This window comes from Salvelinus alpinus, chromosome 1 (genome assembly GCF_045679555.1).
Source record: "Salvelinus alpinus chromosome 1, SLU_Salpinus.1, whole genome shotgun sequence".
Taxonomy (NCBI): domain Eukaryota; kingdom Metazoa; phylum Chordata; class Actinopteri; order Salmoniformes; family Salmonidae; genus Salvelinus; species Salvelinus alpinus.
The window spans coordinates 74,216,494-74,238,617 of NC_092086.1; the positions used below are offsets into that span (position 1 = coordinate 74,216,494).

A 22,124-nucleotide genomic window follows, 5' to 3' on the forward strand; every position below is an offset into this window, starting at 1 on the left:
ACCATGGGACCACGCAGCCATCATACCGCTCAGGAAGGAGATGTATTCTGTCTCCTAGAGATGAACGTACTTTGGTGCGAAAAGTGCAAATCAATCCCAGAACAACAGCAAAGGACCTTGTGAAAATGCTGGAGGAAACGGGTACAAAAGTATCTATATCCACAGTAAAACGAGTCCTATATCGACATGACCTGAAAGGCCGCTCAGCAAGGAAGAAGCCACTGCTCCAAAACCGTCATAAAAAAGCCAGACTACGGTTTGCAACTGCACATTGGGACAAAGATCGTACTTTTTGGAGAAATGTCCTCCGGTCTGATGAAACAAAAATAGAACTGTTTGGCCATAATTACCATCGTTATGTTTGGAGGACAAAGGGGGTGGCTTGCAAGCCGAAGAACACCATCCCAACCGTGAAGCATGGGGGTGGCAGCATCATGTTGTGGGGGTGCTTTGCTGCAGGAGGGACTGGTGCACTTCACAAAATAGATGGCATCATGAGGAAGGGAAATTATGTGGATATATTGACGCAACATCTCAAGTCAGTCAGGAAGTTAAAGCTTGGTCACAAATGGGTCTTCCAAATGGACAATGAACCCAAGCATACTTCCAAAGTTGTAGCAAAATGGCTTAAGGACAACAAAGTCAAGGTATTGGAGTGGCCATCACAAAGCCCTGACCTCAATCCTATAGAAAATTTGTGGGCAGACCTGAAAAGGCGTGTGCGAGCAAGGAGGCCTACAAACCTGACTCAGTTACACCAGCTCTGTCAGGAGGAATGGGCCAAAATTCACCCAACTTATTGTGGGAAGCTTGTGGAAGGCTTCCTGACATGTTTGACCCAAGTTAAACAATTAAGGCAATGCTACCAAATACTAATTGAGTGTATGTTAACATCTGACCCACTGGGAATGTGATGAAAAATAAAAGCTGAAATAAATCATTCTCTGTACTATTATTCTGACATTTCACATTCCTAAAATAAAGTGGTGATCCTAAATGACCTAAGACGTGGAATTTTTACTAGGATTAAATATCAGGAATTGTGAAACACCAAATACATTTAAACTCAGTTTATGTAAACTTCTGACTTCAACTGTATATGTAGGTAGGGATAAAAGTGACTAGGAAATCAGGATAGATGATAAACAGAGAAGCTGTGTGTGTGTTGGCATGTCTGAATACTTTCTGAATGCCTGTATGGGTAGTGAGTGTGCATAGAGACAAAAAAAGGAGTAAAATGCAAATAGTAGCCAGGAGTTAGCTCCCTGACATGTTTGAAGAATACACAGGGTCTCTTCAGCCCATCTGTAGAAAAGCGAGGAGGAGTTTGATGAGTGACATTTATTGAAGGGTCATATTACTAAACACGTGTATGTACTGTCTTATTAGTAATCGCCTTATCAAATGTTATGTATTGCATGCTTCGTAAACAACAGGTGTAAAAGTGGCTGAAGAATTGCAACATTTGCCTAGAACTAACGCTGCAGATAGCAATACTGGGTGATTTGAAAAGCCATAGTCAATCAATCAATAATATAATAATTATTTTAAAAATGTTTATTTTAATTTTACTATCTGTAGAAGCTATGAGAATAGAAAGGTTCAGTACTTTTGTGAAGCATCACAGCACTGTTGAAAAATATATGGCAAATGGAAATCCAATATGGATGATATTAAGAGATAGATGGGAGGGGTTGAATGGAGCTGAAGGGTGGGACTAATAACAAGATAAACAATGTAAAACATACGGGGTCTGTAAAATGAATATAGGTTCAGAAATGTAAATAGCACAGTTACAAATAGAAATCAAACTGGATGGACATCAGAAGGAAGGAAGGAAGGACTAAAAACAAACAAAATATAACTTGTCTGTAAAATGTGTATAAGATGTATAAACTGAAGGTAGAAGCCTAAGTGTTTTTTTAGTTTACTCCAATTGGGGGAGGGGTGGTAGGGTTTGCGGGGAATAATAAAGGTATATTCTTAAAGTATGTATGTCTATATAGGTATGTGTATGTATATATCTGTATATGTATGCTTGCATGTATGTATATGGATATATATATTTACCCCAAAAATATATGGGCGATTGGAAATGATGCAGACAATTACATTGATGGAAGCAACAATCTTTCCGCAATATTAAGCTGATCCACCCCTTTTTTAAATTTGATATTAAAAATAAATAAATAACAGGTGTAATCTAAAGCGTTGTTCACATTGGCAGTTTTGTAGTGACTCCAATCCTATTTATTTGCATATTCTAATTGGTTATTTTTCCTGCAGTCTGGACAGCCAAAAAGCACATGAAATGTGATATTTCAAGCCACATTTCAAACTACCGTAGCTTGCTATATAGCTTCTGAGTGACAGGAACCACGAGCACCACCACGAATCAATCAACACCACTGCGTGAACACCCGACATTACTACGACAACTAGCGTAGCCATGTCAGCAAATGGCTGCTGTTTGATCACACACACATCTGATTTGGTCACTTGTGACTTGCTATTTGGACAGTCCATAGTCCAAAACGGATTTTAAAAACCAAACTGATTTTTGCGTTAAGCCTGTAGTGTAAACAAATTTTAACTGTGAAATGCTTATGTACCCATATAGCCATTGAAGCCAACTATAAATGCAAGGTTGAACATAGCCAATCAGAGATCCTGATTTACAGCGAATTCACAAGAGACACGTGCCAGCATGGCATTACTTACTCGGTCCAAGGGAGTAGTCCATTTGCACAGTGGAACATTATCTCAGCCAATCATGGCTAGTGGGAAGGTTCTTGTCTTTTTTCATGGCTAAACCAACTAGGCTTGTAATTTAACAATTGTATTCCTATTTATGGATGGAATACAAGTTTGTTATTAAGGCACATGTTCTAGAAGGCATTTTTGACAAAAAAACATATTTTGATAATATGATGCATGTTTACGTTCAAATGCTGCTCCTGTGAAGTAGTGGCATGCGACATACACCTAGTTTTCTGAAACGGGTCATAAATGTGACCAACCTGATTCAAGTGTCTCCCCATTACTCTGAAGCAGAACTGCCACTGCCTCAGCCTTCTGTAACAGCTCCTGATATGGGAGGAGATCCCACAACATTGCTGAATAAAAAAATCCACCATGTTTTGTTTGTAGCCTGTGAATGGAATGAAATTAAATGAAATAAAATATTGTCACTCAATAAACATATAGCGAGAAATTTCTGTCACTAGTTTGGAAGTAATTTATGCTAATAGAGGGAATAGATTCAGGCCGGTGACGCTGACGCCATTACTATGCAACCAGCTGTGTACGTCGCTGAATGCTTGCTGATACAATTTGCTATTTGCTGGCAGAGCCATAGCTGTGTTTGTAGTAAACGAGTACTATCCTTCATTTATTTTTGCACAAGAAAATACACAAACTGAGAACACGTATGTTGTTTTGGGTGAACAGACGAAGCCCCCGAATGCTAGCTACATAATTTTGCAAATCCAGGTTAGTTATCATATCTTTGTCCGAGTTGAAATGAGTTGGCTAACGTTAGCTAGCCAGTTTGAGTTGAAGCGTTTTTTGAACGCAAGCTGGCTACATCCTATGATTAACGTAAACTCACCCCATTCTGTACAAATGTGCGCAACATTGAAACGAGGCTGCAAAGAAAACTAATGGGACTGTAGCGACTGTGTTGACTTCAAAATCTGGGGTGTGAACTACGTTTCTATTCAAGCGTTGATCGACATGGTAATGGCTCTATAGTATTGGAGAAAGGTTTAAAAAACTGACCCTCCGTTACCGTTACATCGTGAGGTGTCATGCCGTAACGTACAGCACGCATACAACAACTATTTCCGTCTTACAATCTCTCTCCACCAGGTGTAGCACTTCTCTCATCGTTTAAAAACAAGAAATGGACAATGACGGGGTAAGGGGGGATACCTAGTCATTTTTTGCATCGTCATTGCATGCGATCATCATTCTCAAAGCCGCTGTTTACTTCTAAGATCACTTTAGCACCGCCCTAAAAACCCGATTCAAATTCGACACAAACCTTCAAATAGGTATGTAATGACCCATTATATAAACTTTTTATAGTGTTTTATTTACATTTTAGAGGCGATAAGGTGATAAGTTGGACAGATCGAGTGAAAAAAGGCAATTTTTTTTTCTCCTTCTCACTATCACGCATTAGTTTCGCTTCCCCACCCGGTATTTTTTTAAAGACCAGACGGAGCTCATTGCCTTGTTGTATTATGCAGAAACGGGCCGCGTGGGGGTCATGTAATTGATTCTGTTGGAAAGGGGAGAAATTGTGCTTTACAATGGTATTGACATTACAGTTGATCTGGAAGTATTACGTTTTGGGGGTGCTAAAATAAGGTCAATTGTACGGACCAAGGCGATGTACAAAAGTGAGTGAGTTTACGTTAGCAAGCTAGTATTTTAGTGCCTGTATTGACGCTAAATGTCAATGAGCTACAGTTGGCTGTTGTTAGCAAGGTAGCTAGCTAACGTGAGCAATGCACATCTTCCTCTGACATGCTACATTACACTTGATGTATTTAGCTAGCTACAGTATCATTCCCCTTTCATCAAGTATCATAGCTAGCCTGGCTCGCTAGCACTATCAAATGTTGTATAACCAAAAGTAGCTATTAGCTAGCTAGTACCAGCTATCTACTTAGCTAACATACTCACAAACATCCATTCCTGGCCATCTTTCCATATTGTTGAAATGCATTGGAAGTTTGTACCATCTTTATGGAAGCCCATTTTCACTATTTGCTGAGTGAAATGCGCGTGCGTTGCAGACTTGACGACAAGTGTTCACATGGCAGCTGAATGCGGACCACAATGTGTTGTTTCTGGCCAATTGGGCCTTATTCGCAAAAATAGCCATGTAAGTAATCCATACCCAACCATCCAGTAACTCATGACGAGCTCCCTTACAAAACACTGTACACCTGGCGACCATGTCGGCGTGCACTGCGCCCGGCCCGCCACAGGAGTCGCTGGTGCGCGATGGGACAAGGACATCCCTGCCGACCAAACCCTCCCCTAACCCAGACGATGCTGGGCCAGTTGTGCGCCCGCCCCATGGGTCTCCCGGTCGCAGCCGGCTGCGACAGAGCCTGGACTCGAACCCAGAATCTCTAGTAACACAGCTAGCACTGCGATTCAGTGCCTTAGACCACTGCGCCACTCGGAAGGCCCTATTTACACTTCTGACTCATATCGATGCCACACAGGCAGTTTTAAATCAGAAGAAGTTGGTTCTATAAGCGGCAGTTGACTTTTAACAGCATCGTTTTCGATTAGCGTCCTTGTCCTTGCTCAGCCAGTGCCTAGCATAGCATAACCTAGCATAGTTTAGCATCCTTATCCCTGTATCTCTATCTTGGCTCGGCCAGTGCTGCTTGGCATTATACTTACGCTAATGCTAATAGTCTGATGCAGAGCACTGATCTGAGTTAGGTCAGACTGCACTGACTCAGGGCAGCCTCCAACCCTGGCCCAGCCGCAGTCAGTGCAATGCCCTGGCTACCTTCTGACCTAACCCAGCATCAGTGCTCTGCTAATCCCCCCCCCCAGGGCTTAATACCCCCACAGCGCAGTGTAGAGCCAGAGTGCATGAGTTACCACTTGCCTGCCAGCCTGTAACATTGCAACACACACACGTGTGTGCCAACTACTGTGCTGTAATCAACTGGGCTAATTGGACTGGGGGGGAGTGTGTGTCATGCGTTTCACCCTCTCCACATTATTTAATTCCCATGTTTAGGTAATGTTATAAAATTTATGCCAAAAACACTGGACACTTTTATTCGAAGTGACTTCCAGTACAATGTGCTGTATAAGTGTTTTGTATATGTGTGTGATCCTTGTGGGAATGAATTGAACCCATGACCTTGCCCACTTAGCTACTCACTGAACTCGTCAAATAAGAAACTCTTGTTTTCATTGCATAATGGTGTGAAGTAATGAACCCTCCCTTTCCCTCAGGTACTGGCTGGCCACCTACTTTGTCATCTGGTACGGCGTGCCCTACATGACGTACGATATCTACGCCATGTACCTCAGCCACTACTACCGCTTCCGGGTCAAGGGTCACGAGGAGTATAAGGAGCACTCGTTGACCACGGTCAACTCGTTTGTCCGCCGTGAGTTCCTGCTGGTGCTCCACCACATCGCGCTGCTCACCATCCTGCTGCCCGTCACCCTGGTCAGTAACACACACTACCAGTACTTAACACACAGTACTTATTGACCAGGGATACTTGTCAGGTTTTGGATGCCCTGCTGACCATGACCTCACTGATGAGGGAGAGGAGGGGAGAGTGATAAAATGATATGGCCCTTCTGACCATTATGCTGCCCTTCACTCTTGTGAGAGATAACGGAGATTGGGAGGAAAGGGGGGGTGAGAGATGTCCTGCTGACCATTCTGCTGCCTGACAGTGAGAGGGAGGGAAGGGTGGATAGAGGGGAAGGAGGATGGCATTGAGAGAGAGATGGCACTAACTCTATTTGGCAAGTGTTTTGAAAATGAAACAGGTCAGAGAGTGTGTGAAAGAGACCTGTGTGTAGCCTGACTAGCTGATATTTTCCTCTCCTTTTAGTTTTCATTACATTGTCTTCCCGTCGACTGCATTTTCGGTCAAGAACACTATCTAATATCCACATAACGACAGATGAGTGTATAATGACAATAATCGAGAGAGAACACACACACCCACACCAGAGTTTCTGTTAGGAAAATGTGGCGCCGGACAATTATGGTAATGTGACCAGGAAGATTTTAATTTACCGCCCATTTGAGAAATTAACCGGACCCATATGCATTGGGTGCATAACCCATTAAGGCGTCCACCCATGGTGCTCAGAATGACAGAAATCACAATTCCATTATGGTAATGCACCTTAACAGAATATTCAACTCATGTAATGAAGCAGCCAATAAAACGTCATTTTCAAACATTTGCCGAAATGCAATTCGCGGGAAAACCCCATTCTAAACAGCGCACCTGATAGCGGTTCCATATGTGATAGAGATGAACATCTCTGTTAGGAACTTTGAAAGAGGTGGAATGTAAAGATGCAACAAATGGGATGGGTTGCTAATATGACTAGAATTGTGCCTTTGGCTTCTGGACAACGACAGAAAGTTGATGTGACAACCAATAGAACAGGAGAGAAATGGCATAGTGGTGGGTCCAGTAGGGAAGTATATAATTACTCCTGTCCATACAGAAATAAATGCATTATTCAAAATACTTCACCAGAAAGAATTGAGGATCATTAGCCCGAAATTTGGGCAGTGTGCGTGGCAATGGGGCTAACTGATTATTGAGTTGCGGCTGTCAGTGGAAAGCATCTAAAATAAGTGTGAAGATAATGTCTTGAGTAGAATTTAAAATGTTGAGACAAGAAGGGGAGGGGTGTGTGGCGAATCTCTCCAGAATGGCTCGGCTGTCTCCTGCCAATTCTTTCGCATTCATTGTTTCGTTGTGTGAATTGTTTACCCTTTTATTTATTTTTATCAATTCTCCATTTACATATGTCAGCAGTTGTAAATGTAGCATTAATCTCCGTCATTTGGTTACATTAATTTCTGTTAATGCGTGTTAATTAGTAATTTACTGTTCTCATTCTCGGAGTGGAAACATTGTTTGCGGAATTTACAACTTGCTACACTTATGAGAAACAAGCTTTGGTTTATTTGGTTTATTTCATAACCCTCTTTTACGAGATTTGTCTTTCGTTTGGATTGCTCCATGTGAGCAATGAGCACGTCTGTATTTCTCTGTCCTGATAATGTTGGGGGAGCGTGAAAATCTAATTAGCATAATACAAAAATCCCCATGAGAATCCGTAAATGTAAGCTAAAGATCTCTGTTTTTCTATGTCGCACTTCCGCATATGCGGTGAAAGGTGACAGAGCTAGAGAGGTGTTCGTCAGACCATGAAACACCCCGAAAATCGGCCTTCTTACAAAATCGTCTGTAGCGTCCAAACGGTTTGGCCTAAACGACTAATATGATCCCGCTATGGAAAGATGAGATTCTCACGAACATGATGGTTTTCTCCACAAGTGTCAGAAGACTTGTCTTAATGGGGTTAAATACATGTGTGACGACAAAAAAAGTGTGTGTATATGTTTCCTGATCTTATATCTGTCAGATATATAGAAGAAACACTTCAAAACAACCTTTTTGATATTTTTTGGGTACTATATGATGTTCCATGTAGTGAATCTGTTATTCAATGCATTTGTATGGGCTAATAGCAGTAAAGCCAAAAATAATTTATTTAAACATTTTTGTACATATTTTTTTATACTTCAAGGGGTCTTAAAATTCTAAATCAATTAACTTAATGCTCCTTGGTATAACTTTAAAACAATTCCATATGGCTTAGTGGAACCTCAGGGACTTAGACTCGTATGGGTTAACATCTAATGTGAATGATATTAAAACTATAATTCCCCAAAGTATACTACTTCAAAAATCTTTCCAACAATCTCCCTCTCGATAATCCTCAATGTGAAGTTCTAGGCCTGCATTGGCCTATAGGCTATGAGTTCCATGCTCTCATGTCTTTAGCCGCCAATGGATCACGTATCAATGTGTCCCTATGGCAGAAGGCTGGTGATCTCGCATTAGTTCCAAATTTTATGATTGACCACGTGACAATGATTTTGAGAAATGCATAACTGGCACACAGAATGGTAGAAATGGTAGGATAAATTCTAAGCTTCTCCAAACTTGAAACTCACGCTCTGCCAATGAAGTAATAATTGCGTCCAAGCTCCCATGGTCAGATTTTGCCAATAGGTTACTTTGAAGCAGAGTAAGACATTCCTCATAATATTAAATAAAACATTCTGATTTTAAAAAATTAACTTTTTTCAAAATGCGTACTGCCTCCAGCTCACATTGTAAAGTGGTGGGTGACGTGCTGATAGCCTGTTGCCTGCACTTGAATGGGAGGCTAGCTTTAATTACTAGTTGAGAAATAAAAATAATAGCCTTTTTGAAAAATGTTGCACCAAAACAGTTTTCAGCACGTGGTTGCATTTAGAATTGTGCAATTAATTGGCTTTTAAAAGCACATGTTTTGTTCCAGCTGCAGGAGAAATCCCACTGTGCGCGTGTGATAGTTGTTGGTTAAATAAGATGCGTGATGGCTAACAAAAATACACAGTCTAAAGTAATTCCACTAAATTATGCAAATTAACCTATATACCGATAAGCCTGAAGGTCAAATGCATTTACATCAACTGGTATTTCCATCAATTAATAAAAAGCATTAGTTTGCAATGGGATTTGTTTTTCCGACAACAGTTTTATTTATAGGCTTTTCATTAAAAAAATTTGGGACAAAAGCCGGCAATTGCCCGCTAAAGAAAACCCTGAGATCTCGCTCGCTTGCGCCATCACTCACTCACTCTCTCACACACACACGTGTCGTATTAGCGGCAGGTAGCCTAGTGGTTAGAGTGTTGGACTAGTAACCAAACGGTTGCAAGATCGAATCCCCGAGCTGACAAGGTAAAAATATGTCGTTCTCGCCCCTGAGCAAGGCAGTTAACCCACTGTTCCTAGGCCGTCATTGAAAATAAGAATTTGTTCAAAACTGACTTGCCTAGTTAAATAAAGGTAAAATAAGAAATTGTGTCCATTTCATGTAGAGAGAAGGTCAAGTGCATTGGAAACCTGGCATCTTAGTTTTCAGTGGCTTTCAATGGTGATATGAGATCACCTTACCCTACACCTCCATTATTCAGGCTCCAGCTGCTGTGATCCTCCTCTCATCTCCTTCTCCTCCTCCCTTGCTCCCTGCTTCGTTCCCCTCCCACACAAGTCAGGTCACACACACACTGGGTCCAGCAGGCAGGTACAGGGCGTAGGTAGGTATAGTGTTACATGGCAGCAGTTTGTGCTGCAGGTCATTCTTCCATTGGGCAGATGGCAGAGCTGGTGTCTGGGCCGCACACACTACTGGTTTATTCATCATCACATAACACACACAGAGCCCTCTGTTGGGCATCCTCTCTGTCTGCAGCTTCCATCAATGCTCCTCCATACATTTACTAATTTACTCATTGGGATCTATTCCCTTACCTTAACGTCTGGTCTTATGGCATAAGTCTGGGTCGTGTTCATTGTTGCATGCCACGAAATGTGAGTGTTTCTTGTTGGAAAAGTCCAGAGTCCCTCTCAGTTTCAGTCCATTTTCTTTTGTTTGTTGCCTGATGAACATGACCCTGGGCCTGGTTTGTCCTCTGTTGGCCAAGTTGGTTTGTAGCCTTGTTGGTGTTATTGAGCTGTGTCCTGACTTGTGTTTTTGTATGTGCAGCCCTAGGGACAGTCAATTTGCATACAAGTCCTAAAGTACTGAGGGCCATTTTGGATGGATGTGTGTGTATCTCTGTGTGTGCGTAGTCTTGTTTCAGATTGTTGTAACTGTGTGCCGTCTCCCTCCCTGTGCCTTTCAGTTCTTCAGGATGGACCAGGGCGATTACTTCATCGGCTGCCTGTTCCTCACAGAGCTCAGCACGCCCTTCGTCTCCTTAGGGAAGATCCTCATCCAGGTGAGGAAGACGCGCACACACATTAGAACACCCTAATCACCACTTATAACAACCATGTATACACACCAAGGTTTCCGTTGGCCAAAAGCCAGTTATTACAGGCTAATAAAAAAAAATCTACACCGGCCAATTGCCGAGAGAAGAAAAAATCCCATTGCGAAATAATGATTTTTAGCCTGTTCATTGATGGTAATACCAGTCTATCGGTCTGTAGGTAAATTTGCATGATGTTGTGAAATGAAATTGGCGCGTGTACAGTATATTTGTTCTGAATCTTGTTGATCACACGCGTACAGATACAGAGCCTTGGTGTGGAAAATCGGAAGGCGGGCTTCATCAGCATGTCACACACCATTGAGCTGGAGGCAACATGCATTTTGAAAACATAAAGCTACTTAATAGTTTGAAACTTGAAACTTTTACTACATATTATGAGGCATGTCTTACCTTGCTTCAAAGTAGCTTCGCCAAAATCGGACCATATCCGTGGAGGCAATCCGCTTTAGACAAGGGTGTTTTCCCGCTAATTGCATTATGGAACGAACATTTGTGGGTAGCCTACTGCCTTGTGTGCATTGCTGCACGCATAATGTGAACAAGCAATAGTATATAGCTAAACGTTCTGATCTGTTGCATCAGACTCATTTGGTTAAAAAAAATATTTATTTATGTAGCCTAGGCCTACTGGTTCATCTATCATCCTACATCTGTCCCAGAGTGTTTGGAATAGGCTTTTTCTTTATTGACAAGCTGACCAATAGAATACGTTAACTTTTCTGCTATGGGGGATAGTAGACTGACATAAGCTAGTGATTTTGCTGTTTCGTTACTTGTCTTGTTGGCTGAGGGAAAGTAAATGTGAACAGTTATTCTATGATCAAAAGTGCACGTCAGAATTAGGTAAAGATCACCCGTCGTTGCATCCTCGACTTGCATGTTCTGTTAATATGAATGACCATAATCTAAATGTGATTTCTGTCATTCTGAGCACCAATGGGTGGACGCCCTAATCAGGTTACCACCCTATGGATATGGGTCCGGTAAATTTAAAATGCTGCCGGTCAAATGTCCGGCGCCACATTTTCCTTACGGAAACCCTGATACACACACACCAGTATCTCCACCTAACAATGTGTATATATAGGTATCTGCCAAAATAAAGGAAACTCTTGAGTAAATGAGGGATACAAAGTATATTGAAAGGTGTTTCCAAACAGTTAAGCAATTAAAACATCCCATTATGCATAGGGTCATGTATAAAAATGCCCAGTTGCTCATTATTTTGGCTATCATGGCTAGAAGTGATCTAACTGACTTTGGAAGAGAGGTCTCAAAGGAGCATAGAGGGTTCAAAGGGTGGGTCTGTGTGTCTGTCTCAGTCTCTGTCTGTCTGTCTCGGTCTCTGTCTGTCTGTGTGTCTGTCTCGGTCTCTGTCTGTCTGTGTGTCTGTCTCGGTCTCTGTCTGTCTGTGTGTCTGTCTCGGTCTCTGTCTGTCTGTGTGTCTGTCTCGGTCTCTGTCTGTCTGTGTGTCTGTCTCGGTCTCTGTCTGTCTGTCTCGGTCTCTGTCTGTCTGTGTGTCTCGGTCTCTGTCTGTCTGTGTGTCTGTGTCTCGGTCTCTGTCTGTCTGTCTCGGTCTCTGTCTGTCTGTGTGTCTGTCTCGGTCTCTGTCTGTCTGTGTCTCGGTCTCTGTCTGTCTGTGTGTCTGTCTGTCTCGGTCTCTGTCTGTCTGTGTGTCTGTCTGTCTCGGTCTCTGTCTGTCTGTCTGTCTCGGTCTCTGTCTGTCTGTGTGTCTGTCTGTCTCGGTCTCTGTCTGTCTGTGTGTCTGTCTGTCTCGGTCTCTGTCTGTCTGTCTCTGTCTGTCTCGGTCTCTGTCTGTCTGTGTGTCTGTCTCGGTCTGTGTGTCTGTCTGTGTGTCTGTCTGTGTGTCTGTCTCGGTCTCTGTCTGTGTGTCTGTCTCGGTCTCTGTCTGTGTGTCTGTCTCGGTCTCTGTCTGTGTGTCTGTCTCTGTCGGTCTCTGTCTGTGTGTCTGTCTCTGTCGGTCTCTGTCTGTGTGTCTGTCTCTGTCGGTCTCTGTCTGTGTGTCGGTCTCTGTCTGTGTGTCTGTCTCTGTCTGTGTCTCTGTCTGTGTGTCTGTGTCTCTGTCTGTGTGTCTGTCTCTGTCTGTGTGTCTGTCTCTGTCTGTGTGTCTGTCTCTGTCTGTGTCTCTGTCTGTGTCTCTGTCTGTGTGTCTGTCTGTGTGTCTGTCTCTGTCTGTGTGTCTGTCTCTGTCTGTGTGTCTGTCTCTGTCTGTGTGTCTGTCTGTGTGTCTGTCTCTGTCTGTCTCTGTCTGTCTGTCTGTGTCTGTCTCTGTCTGTCTGTCTGTCTCTGTCTGTCTGTCTGTCTGTGTCTGTCTGTCTGTCTGTCTGTCTCTGTCTGTCTGTCTGTCTGTCTGTCTGTCTCTGTCTGTCTCTGTCTGTCTGTGTGTCTGTGTGTCGGTCTCTGTGTGTGTGTCATCGGATCTCAACCCAATTGAGATTCAGCAGCGCCTGAGACAGCGTGTTCCATCAACAAAACACCAAATTATAGAATGATGTTGCATCCCTCCAATAAAGTTCCATAAACTTGTAGAATCTATGCCAAGGCGTGTTGAAGCTGATCTGGCGGCTCATGGTGGCCACGCCCTATTAAGACGCTTTATGTTGGTGTTTCCTTTATTTGTACTTGTATCCATACAGCTACTCACTAAATAAACACTCCTGGTATATGTTTATCACTAAAAGAGCAAAGAGCAGGCAGCCTGCTTGGTCTCTAGCTCACTTTCTGCTGACTTCTGACTCTTCATTCAGTAGGGCCACTCTCTACTCTCTTACTTAGTGTCCTCTGGTGGACTGGTCGGGTACTGCAGAGCCACTGTCATAACACACAAGACCACACATGGGCACTGTTAGAATGCCTCCTTCGCTTCCTGTAATAGTGTATCTATCAACAGATCTACCATGATGCATGGGTACCACTTCATAGCTTTCACCAGTCCAGTCTTCAGATCAGTGATTACATCATGGAGGGAGGAAGGAAGAATGTATTTTCAAAGTATTCAAACAGGTCCAGGGATTCCAGCCCAGTTTTGCTCACTTAGAATTTCAGGACTGTTTGACCATATAATGACCTTTTTTCTCCCTCTTTGTCTCCTTTCAAAATTCTCCCAACACATCTCTCCCTCCATCCTCCTCTCCTCTTGTTTCTCACAGCTGGGTCTGCAGGACTGCTGGATCCATAAGGCCAATGGGGGCATGGTGTTGCTCAGCTTCTTCCTGTGTCGAATCGCCCTCTTTCCCTACATGTACTGGGTCTACGGCCGTCACTACGGCATCCCCATCTACGGCGTGCCCTTCCACCTGACACTGTCGGTCAACCTGGGCAGCCTGTGTATCCTGGCGCCGCAGGTCTACTGGTTCGTGCTGCTCTGCCGCAAGGGCTGGCGGCTCTACCAGCGCCAGTGTCACTCCACCGCTGCTGCCGGCAGCCAGGACTCCTCCCCCCTGCCCCCACCTAGCCCCCCCTCCCTCACGGACAACCAACCCAAGGGAAACCATTAGAGCTGGAGAGCTCACTCCGTCACCATCGTGCTCTCTCTGTTCTTTCTCGGTTCTCTCTACTCTATATGCGCTCGAGTCACACAAAAATGAACCACCATCGACTACTACTTCTACTGCAGAAGCACTTCGGCTACATACCACAGTCTCCCCAAAACTACAACCGTTACTACTATGATTACACTGCTACTGCTCCTCCTCCCCCTGAGCCCCCACCCCCATGTTTCCCTTTTGCTTCGATACTACTGATCGCTCCATGTCCAGTGCAAGCTCTACTCTATTTTTTTTTGTGGGGGGGGGGGGGGTTTACTTGGATTAGAGTGATTGGACAGGGGTTATATTTGTTGTGCTACACTGGAGTTTCCCTAAAAGATATGAAGAAGACAGAATGGAGCTCCTGGCTTTTTTCGGAGGGGGGGAGGTGCTGAGACACTCCCCCGGCCCCTCCCCTTCATCTATTACTTGCTCTGCTGATTGGAAGATCAGTTAGTGTGGATGAATGTGTCTGTAGAATTTGTTGATTTATTTTGTTTTGTCAATGATTTTTTTTGTCAAGTTTTACATTTACATTTAAGTCATTTAGCTGACGCTCTTATCCAGAGCGACTTACAAATTGGAAAGTTCATACATATTCATCCTGGTCCCCCCGTGGGGAATGAACCCACAACCCTGGCGTTGCAAGCGCCATGCTCTACCAACTGAGCCACACGGGACCACGTTCTGAAGATTCACATTTTATGAAGTGTTTGTCCACCCACCCAGTCCTCATCTTTAAAAGACCGCCGGCGGGAGAGGAGGAGAAGCGGGAAAGGGGACTTGGCATGCAGATTGTAATGGTCACAGGGCTGGGTGGTGGGACGAGGGGTGGAGGGATGGGATGGGGTGTTTACAAACTAAGATAGGTACAGGTGTCACCTCATCTACATTTGAAAATGAGAAAGAAATGTTTGCACCAGCATAGCTACACAAAAACCCATTTAATGTGATTGGATTGTGGAACTCCACCCTCCTTTATCCACCTCAGCGCCTCCCATTGTCCCGTTTCCTCATTCACCGCTCTCCATGGCTGCCGCCGCTGGCCAATCGGTGTGCCTGCAGCGCTCCCGTCTTCCTCCTTTGTTGTTTACGGCCCAACAGGGTTCTGTGTGCTGTACTGCTGCCCTGCTGCGTCTGTTTACATGAATTCTCTAAACCCCCGCCCCTCATTGTCACACAGGGTGGGGCATCACAAGCTAGGAGCCTCTCTCTATATTATGTGCTGTGTCCTCCCTACCTAAATGGGGTGGCTTAGCAAAAGCTTTGTCCGTATGTTTACATACACAAGACTTCTCTGGGAGCGCTGTAGCAGCATTAGAAGGAATGGGATTGCTCGTTTAGTCCCGGGTTCGGCTCCATTGCAACAGCTGAAGCTGCTTTTAATGGGTGGAGACAAGACTTTACGGTCACTCGACGTCAAGTTTGCGGGGTGGGAGTGGTGGGGTAATTCTGTTAGGTCAATGCTGCTCTCTGGCAATGGGGTCTGGGGGGCCACGTGGGAGGGGCTTGTATACCACTGGGCATCCCTTTAAGGTCACATTGTGCCCTCCAGGGACCGGCCCACTAGGTGCCAGTTGGAGCAATAAACCAGACGGGGTTGAAAACGGCGAGGACAATTTAAAACCCCATGTAGTAGAGATGAACCTGATGTTTAGATATAAAAACAGTAAAGTTCCTAGCATGATGCTGGAGCAGGATGATTACACAGCTGCATGCGGCCCTGCTCCAAAATTATACTCTATTTTCAAACAGAAGATTGTCGAAATAGAATAAGAAAGGCTTGATGGTGGCGATACACTCATTTCATGTATTCTACTTTTACTCATGATTGCCTATTCTGGGGACGAATTATGAGTTTTCCCCGACTTGGTTGGCTTCTTAGGACAGGTCAGCAAGCGGGAAACAACCCCAGTTTTTTTTAAAGTATTCCTGTCCAGTGAAAATCTCACTTTTAAAGTTCATATTCTGTTAACTCGTACCCAAATGTTGACTCATCCTATAGTTGTATTTGTGGCCAAAGCATAAATTGGAGGGGGAAAAACACCTCAAAATTGTATCTAGAGCTGGGACGATAAGCAGAAAATTATCGACATTACCTTCCCCTTACCGAAGCATTTTGCATACATCAGGAATTTTCTGTGATTTTGCTACACAATGTTTCTGTAGTTTGTCCTAAAATCATTATTTGGTCAACAGTAATAGCCTATGCATTATGTTGATTCCTGCCTGTACCTGTTTCGCTGTTGGCTGCTGACACCCACTGCACACGGCGGAGGAGAGATGCATTCTGAGAAGCACAAGCATATGGCCGTTGCTCAAAATGCTATTGGGGGAAAAATACAGTTTTCAAAGCAACTACTTTTGTTCTAGTTAGAGAGGAGACTCAGCTTTCTGTGAGTATATCATGTATTTATCACCTCAAAATTGAGTTCATGGCAACACTTTACAACCGGAATAGGCTGTAGTTAGTATGGTTTTGATGCAGCGGAGATGAGCAGAGCCTGCCATTTGCAGTTAATAGGCCTACATTAAGTAGCCTAGGCCTAGTGCTGGAAAGTTTTTGTAGGACAATCGCCTATGTTTACTGATAGCCATGTAGGCTAATTATTTATTCTATATAGCAACAATATCCTATTTAGAGTTAGCAATCTAGCTGTTTTGAGTTCCCACTTCCTCAGGTGGTGAATAATATAGCCTTTAGGCCAATGTGCACAAAGATGTCATCAAAAATAAATCTGCTAATATTGGATCCTATTTTAATAGGTTACACATCAAGATATCTCATGCATTTCCTGGATATGTTAGATGAAATGGCTTACTTCTTGAGTCAGGCTGCCAAGTATTACTTGGCACTGAAAAATAAATAATCTAGAGCCCTGCCGCTAATGTAAAGTAACTGTCCATTTAAAAAAAAAAAAAAAATGTATCATTGTATTTGTTATCGAGCAATATTGTTACATTGATTGCAATACTACTTTTTGTCCATATCGCCCAGCTCTAGCACCTCCCAATTTTTTTTATAATAATTTATCGCAGAATTATCATTAGCGCATTTTTTTTACATTATCGTGATATGGATTCTTGACATATCGCCCAGCTCTACAGACAGTTTAAAAAATGCTTGCTATTTCCACATAGAGGATGATGTCATCCTCCTTGAGGAAGATGAGCTGGCCAATCAGCAGTCTACTCGCATTAATATTTTTGGACTAGTCGACGCCCACACCATTCAGCTGTTGGGGTACGCCCACACCATTCCAAAACGGAAAATATGCTTTTTAACATAATTACTTTTTTGGGGAGAAGAAACAATTCCAGTCATTGTAATTCATTATTGGTCATATTTCATAGAAATCTGGACACTGGCCAGTTACTTTAAATGTGATACATCTTATCATATTGTCCACACAACCCATATGGCCTTGAATACTTTCCCAGAGTTTTATGTTGTCTTTTAACCTACTCGTCCTTAGCCTTCAAATATGAAGGCAATAGTTCTGTATAAATTAAACACCGTTAACTTGTAGATAATTATTACTAATTTACCAGTAAATTTAAGTGCTGGTTATTTTAGCCAGAGTGCCCATCCACGGCATGTGTTTTATAGTGGCAAGGAGGAACAGACGCTTGGTGGCATCAGTGCTGCTAGCATGGAGCACCAATCATAGGGCTGTAAATACAGGATAATAATAACTAAATATGTTTGTTTTTAGAGAATGCATTACCATATGCACATGTTTTTTTTTTATGACGACAACCTTGATAATGAGAAGCTTCTGTAGATTCTGTTAGCACTTTGACAAGTCTGAAGCCGTGAGAGGTACATTTATATCACGTACACACACACTATTTCTGCTGAAACTCAACACATTCTTCTAGTTTTAACACTGACCAGACTTAAGAAGGCTGCCCTTGGCAATTGGATACATTTGAGAATGGTGGGAAGTGTTTGTGTGAGCACCAAAACAACTTTGCTTCAAACCTACATGCCCTGACCACATTTTAGCTTGAGCAAATCATCATGTATTTAATCAACGTTATCTAGTCTTAGAGGCTATTTTAATAAGTATTGGGCCCTGGTCAGGATGCACCTTTGCATCAGTTTTGTCAACGTGGCCCTGTCCGCTGAAGTTCTGTCTGCATGTTAGGTTGCATTTTGGGGATTCTGCTGTCCTCTGTAGGAGACTACTGCATTGTGGGGACTGAATGATGCATTGTGGGGACTGCTCTCTTTAGGAGACTGCGGCATTGTGGAGACTCTGCTCCTCTCTAGCGGACGGTTGCATTGTGGTGACACTGCTGTACTCCGTAGACCCCTGCATTGTGGGGACTCAGCCATTTTCTGCTGAGAAACACTCCAGTCCGGGACCAAACCAAACCAGGCCACTGTGCTTCCGGGGCGGCGCTGGAGCAAGAGCAGAGCAGGCAGAAGGCTGGGGAATGGAGGAAGGGCAGCTGAGTGCTACTGCTTTTAAATGATGGACTTGTTTGTCTGGTTTGGCCCGGACCCAGAGACAGAGGCAAAGAGTCCAGCTTTATCAATATGCCTCGACTCAAGTGTCTCTTGTCTGTCTGTCTGACTGATGCGACCACAGAACTCCATACAGAAACATCCCAGGCCTTCTCATTGTGCGCTCTCACTCTCTTGTCCTCCCTATTTCTCTCTCTCCCTTCCTGTCTCCATCTTTCTCACTCACTCCTCGTACCCTTACTTTACGTTTACCAGCATTGGGGAACATCCCGCTCATGCGCCTGTCTATTTCTATGGGCACAAGCACTGTTCATGACAAACTGTTCACACCTCTCTTGTTGGTGGAGAGAATGCAGGTTTAAAGCTAATTTCCTGCAATTCTGCCAATTTTTTATTTTAATTATTTGTTTTAATTTTTTATGCTCATTTTTTGTTGTCATGGGGTGCAAAGAAAATTTTGCCGTTTTAATGCAACTGTTTTTGCAATTCTATACATTTTGCCATGTCTAATGTGTGTTCATGTGATATTGAGTGACAAAAAAATTACAACAATATCTATGAGCTAAAAAAATGTTAGCTGACATGGGCTAGTTGATCTGGGCATTTCTAACAAGTTGTAAATAGCTCTTTAAGGTATGCAATGACTAACATGACAAGAGGACCTGATGATGCACTACCCAATTTCGAAATTGCACCTTGAGCATTCTACTATTACAGCTCTCAAGAGTAAGTTTTTAAAGCTGGACTGTGTTCCTTAAAAAAATTATGCCGACCGCAGGGGGTGCGCCCCACAGTTTGGGAACCACTGATCTAGATGAGTTGCCGTTGCTAGCATCAGGTGTCCAGTCTCTCCACTCAGCAGCTCAAGAGTCCAGGGAACGCAGGGTTAATTAGGCTACAGTGCCATTTCCTAACAAGGCCAATCAGCCTTCATGGCTTTAAAAAGGCTCTCTGGATGTGCTGCTCACAGTGACACGCCTAAAGGCCAGACTCTCCATCTGTTCACATGGGTTACCTCCCAACTGGCACCCTATTCCCTTTTATAGTGCACTACATTCTACCAGAGCCCTATTTTATGTACTGCACTTGATTTTATGTAGGCCTACTTTTAATGCAAGATGTCCTTGACTATCTTGAAATGTGTACCCCAAGTAAAATGTATTATTATTTTTGGACCAGAGCAGAATCTGCGTGCCCTCACAAGTCAATGCCACGAATGTCCTCACGATGCAGGACCGCCGCAACCAATCGCCTCACAATACAGGACAACCACTGTTGGGAACCTTATATGGTTGACATCGACATGTCGGAGACATTTTCCCCCATCTTGAAGCGTTTTTTTATTGATTTGATATGTAAGACCATGACAGATGGGGTTTGGCCTGAAAAGGTGAGGGTGACATTGATGGCTTAAGGGATTTCCATGGTATACCTTTGAAATTTCCCTTAGTCTGTTGCAAGGTCACGGTCGACGTCATCGTGAGGTATGGGGCGGATTATAGAGAGCTAGTAGTCTCGTACACTTTGACACTCGGGGCACCTCGACGTGTCGCTAAAGTGCAATCCCCCGCCCCCTACCCTGACATCCAATCCAGAGCCTTCGAATCATGCGGTTCATAGGGTTCAAGGGTCTGCATGCAAAACACATATCCTGTTAATCAACTTTATTTTAATTCTTATTCCGGACAGATTTGTTTTGTTATAATATATGAAGTCTTATGTTCGGCCTTCTCGGAGGCTCCTCTCTTTGCTCAGGGTTTGATGAAGATGTTAACATAACTGTATAACTTAGATTTGTTTAAAAACTTTGTGAAACGAGTTACGATGAAAACGATGGATTCTGAAATATGAAAATACCTGGAATGGCGTGCGGTCTTCTCCTGCTTGTGCCATTGTTTTCTTCTTTGCTTTCTTCCAAATGCATTTTGACATGGCTTGTGGTATTGCAACCTTTAGGGTTGGTAGACCAAAGATTGTCAGGCACTTTAGTCAACCCCTCCTCCCGCCCCAGACTGCATGGGGCAGTGTCTCCCCTTCTCACTAACACAACCCTTATCCCAGGTCAGCATCCATCCATATCCAGTCTATGTAGGAGCCTCGGCACAGTGAAGCGTGAGTTGTGCATTATCAGTGTGATCAGGATTAATGGCTGTGCAGAGGTGGAACACTTAGCTGGGGTCTGGGGGCAGTGCCCCCTAGGCTTACTTTTCCAGTAGTTTTGCTGCTTTGATTTCACACACATCCACACAGGGCCGGTCCCTCTTATCAAGGGACTCACATCGGCCTGGTAGGTGTCGAGGGTATGGCCCACTGACTGGCTGGCCACTGGATTCAAGTTAAAACTGAATTGGGTTAAAACAAGGGGGCTGATATAACTGGGCTGATAAAAAAAAATTTTAAATATGCATTTTATCCATTGCATGCATTCCCGCCGTTCTCTTAGTACAATACTACTGTACACGTCTTCTGTTCAAAAAGCCCCCATACTTAATTTTTTACCCCCTTTTTCTCCCCAATTTCGTGATATCCAATTACGATCTTGTGTCATCGCTGCAACTCCCCAACGGGCTCGGGAGAGGCGAAGGTCGGGTCAGGCGTCCTCTGAAACGTGACCCGCCAAACCGCTCTTCTTAACATGCGCCCGCTTAACCCGGAAGCCAGCTGCACCAATGTGTCGTAGGAAACAGTTCAACTGACGACCGAGGTCAGCCTGTAGGCGCCCGGCCCGCCACAAGGAGTCCCTAGAGCGCGATGAGCCAAGTAAAGCCCCCCGTGGCTAAACCCTCCCCTAACTCGGATGACGCTGGGCTAATAGGGCATCGCACATTGGGACTCCCAGTTACGGACGGTTGTGAAACAGCCTGGGTTCAAATCCAAGTCTGTAGTGACGCCTCAAGCACTGCGATGCAGTGCCTTAGACTGCTGCGCCACTCGGGAGGCCTTATATTGGGGGGGTCTTCCAATGTGCTTCTCTCTTCCATCATCACAGTTTGGTTAAACATTTTATATACTCAAGTTCTGAATTTGTTTGCTGTGCTTTTTGGGGGGGGGATTTAGACTCTATGACAGTACACGGTTTACTGTTAACGTTTTCTGTCCTGAATCGGACTTCCATCCTCACAATAGTGTCTGTCACCTCATGTCCCATTTTGGCTGTGTAATTTACTAAATGCAGCTTATTCACTACCTTCAACACTCCCTGCCTCCTGTTATTTTTGATAACATCTGATTTTTTTCATATTTATATATCTGATTTTGATATATACATATAAAGTTTTTTTTTGTTTGTAGTGTGCCCTTTTTTGAGGAATTTCTTATCTGAGAAACGAATGGGCGCTTTAACTAACCTAAACATTGATTGAGGAATTATTTTGTTGCAACTTGTAAAATCAGACACCCCATAAAAACAAATAAAACTGATTTGATGAATCCTTTTAAACCAGAATCTGTGTTAATT

General features: G+C 43.6%; 1 protein-coding gene across 1 annotated transcript in view; it reads left to right on the top strand.

Moving 5' to 3' along the window:
• LOC139530296 (ceramide synthase-like) overlaps window positions 1-22,106 on the top strand; it is a 41,908-nt gene extending 19,802 nt beyond the window's left edge. Inside the window, exons 3-5 of the mRNA XM_071326563.1 lie at window positions 5,998-6,217; window positions 10,493-10,588; window positions 13,816-22,106. Coding sequence (XP_071182664.1) covers window positions 5,998-6,217; window positions 10,493-10,588; window positions 13,816-14,163 — 664 coding nt within the window. The 3' untranslated portion in view covers window positions 14,164-22,106. The remainder of the gene's footprint in view (window positions 1-5,997; window positions 6,218-10,492; window positions 10,589-13,815) is intronic.
• The last annotated feature ends 18 nt before the right edge of the window (window positions 22,107-22,124 follow it).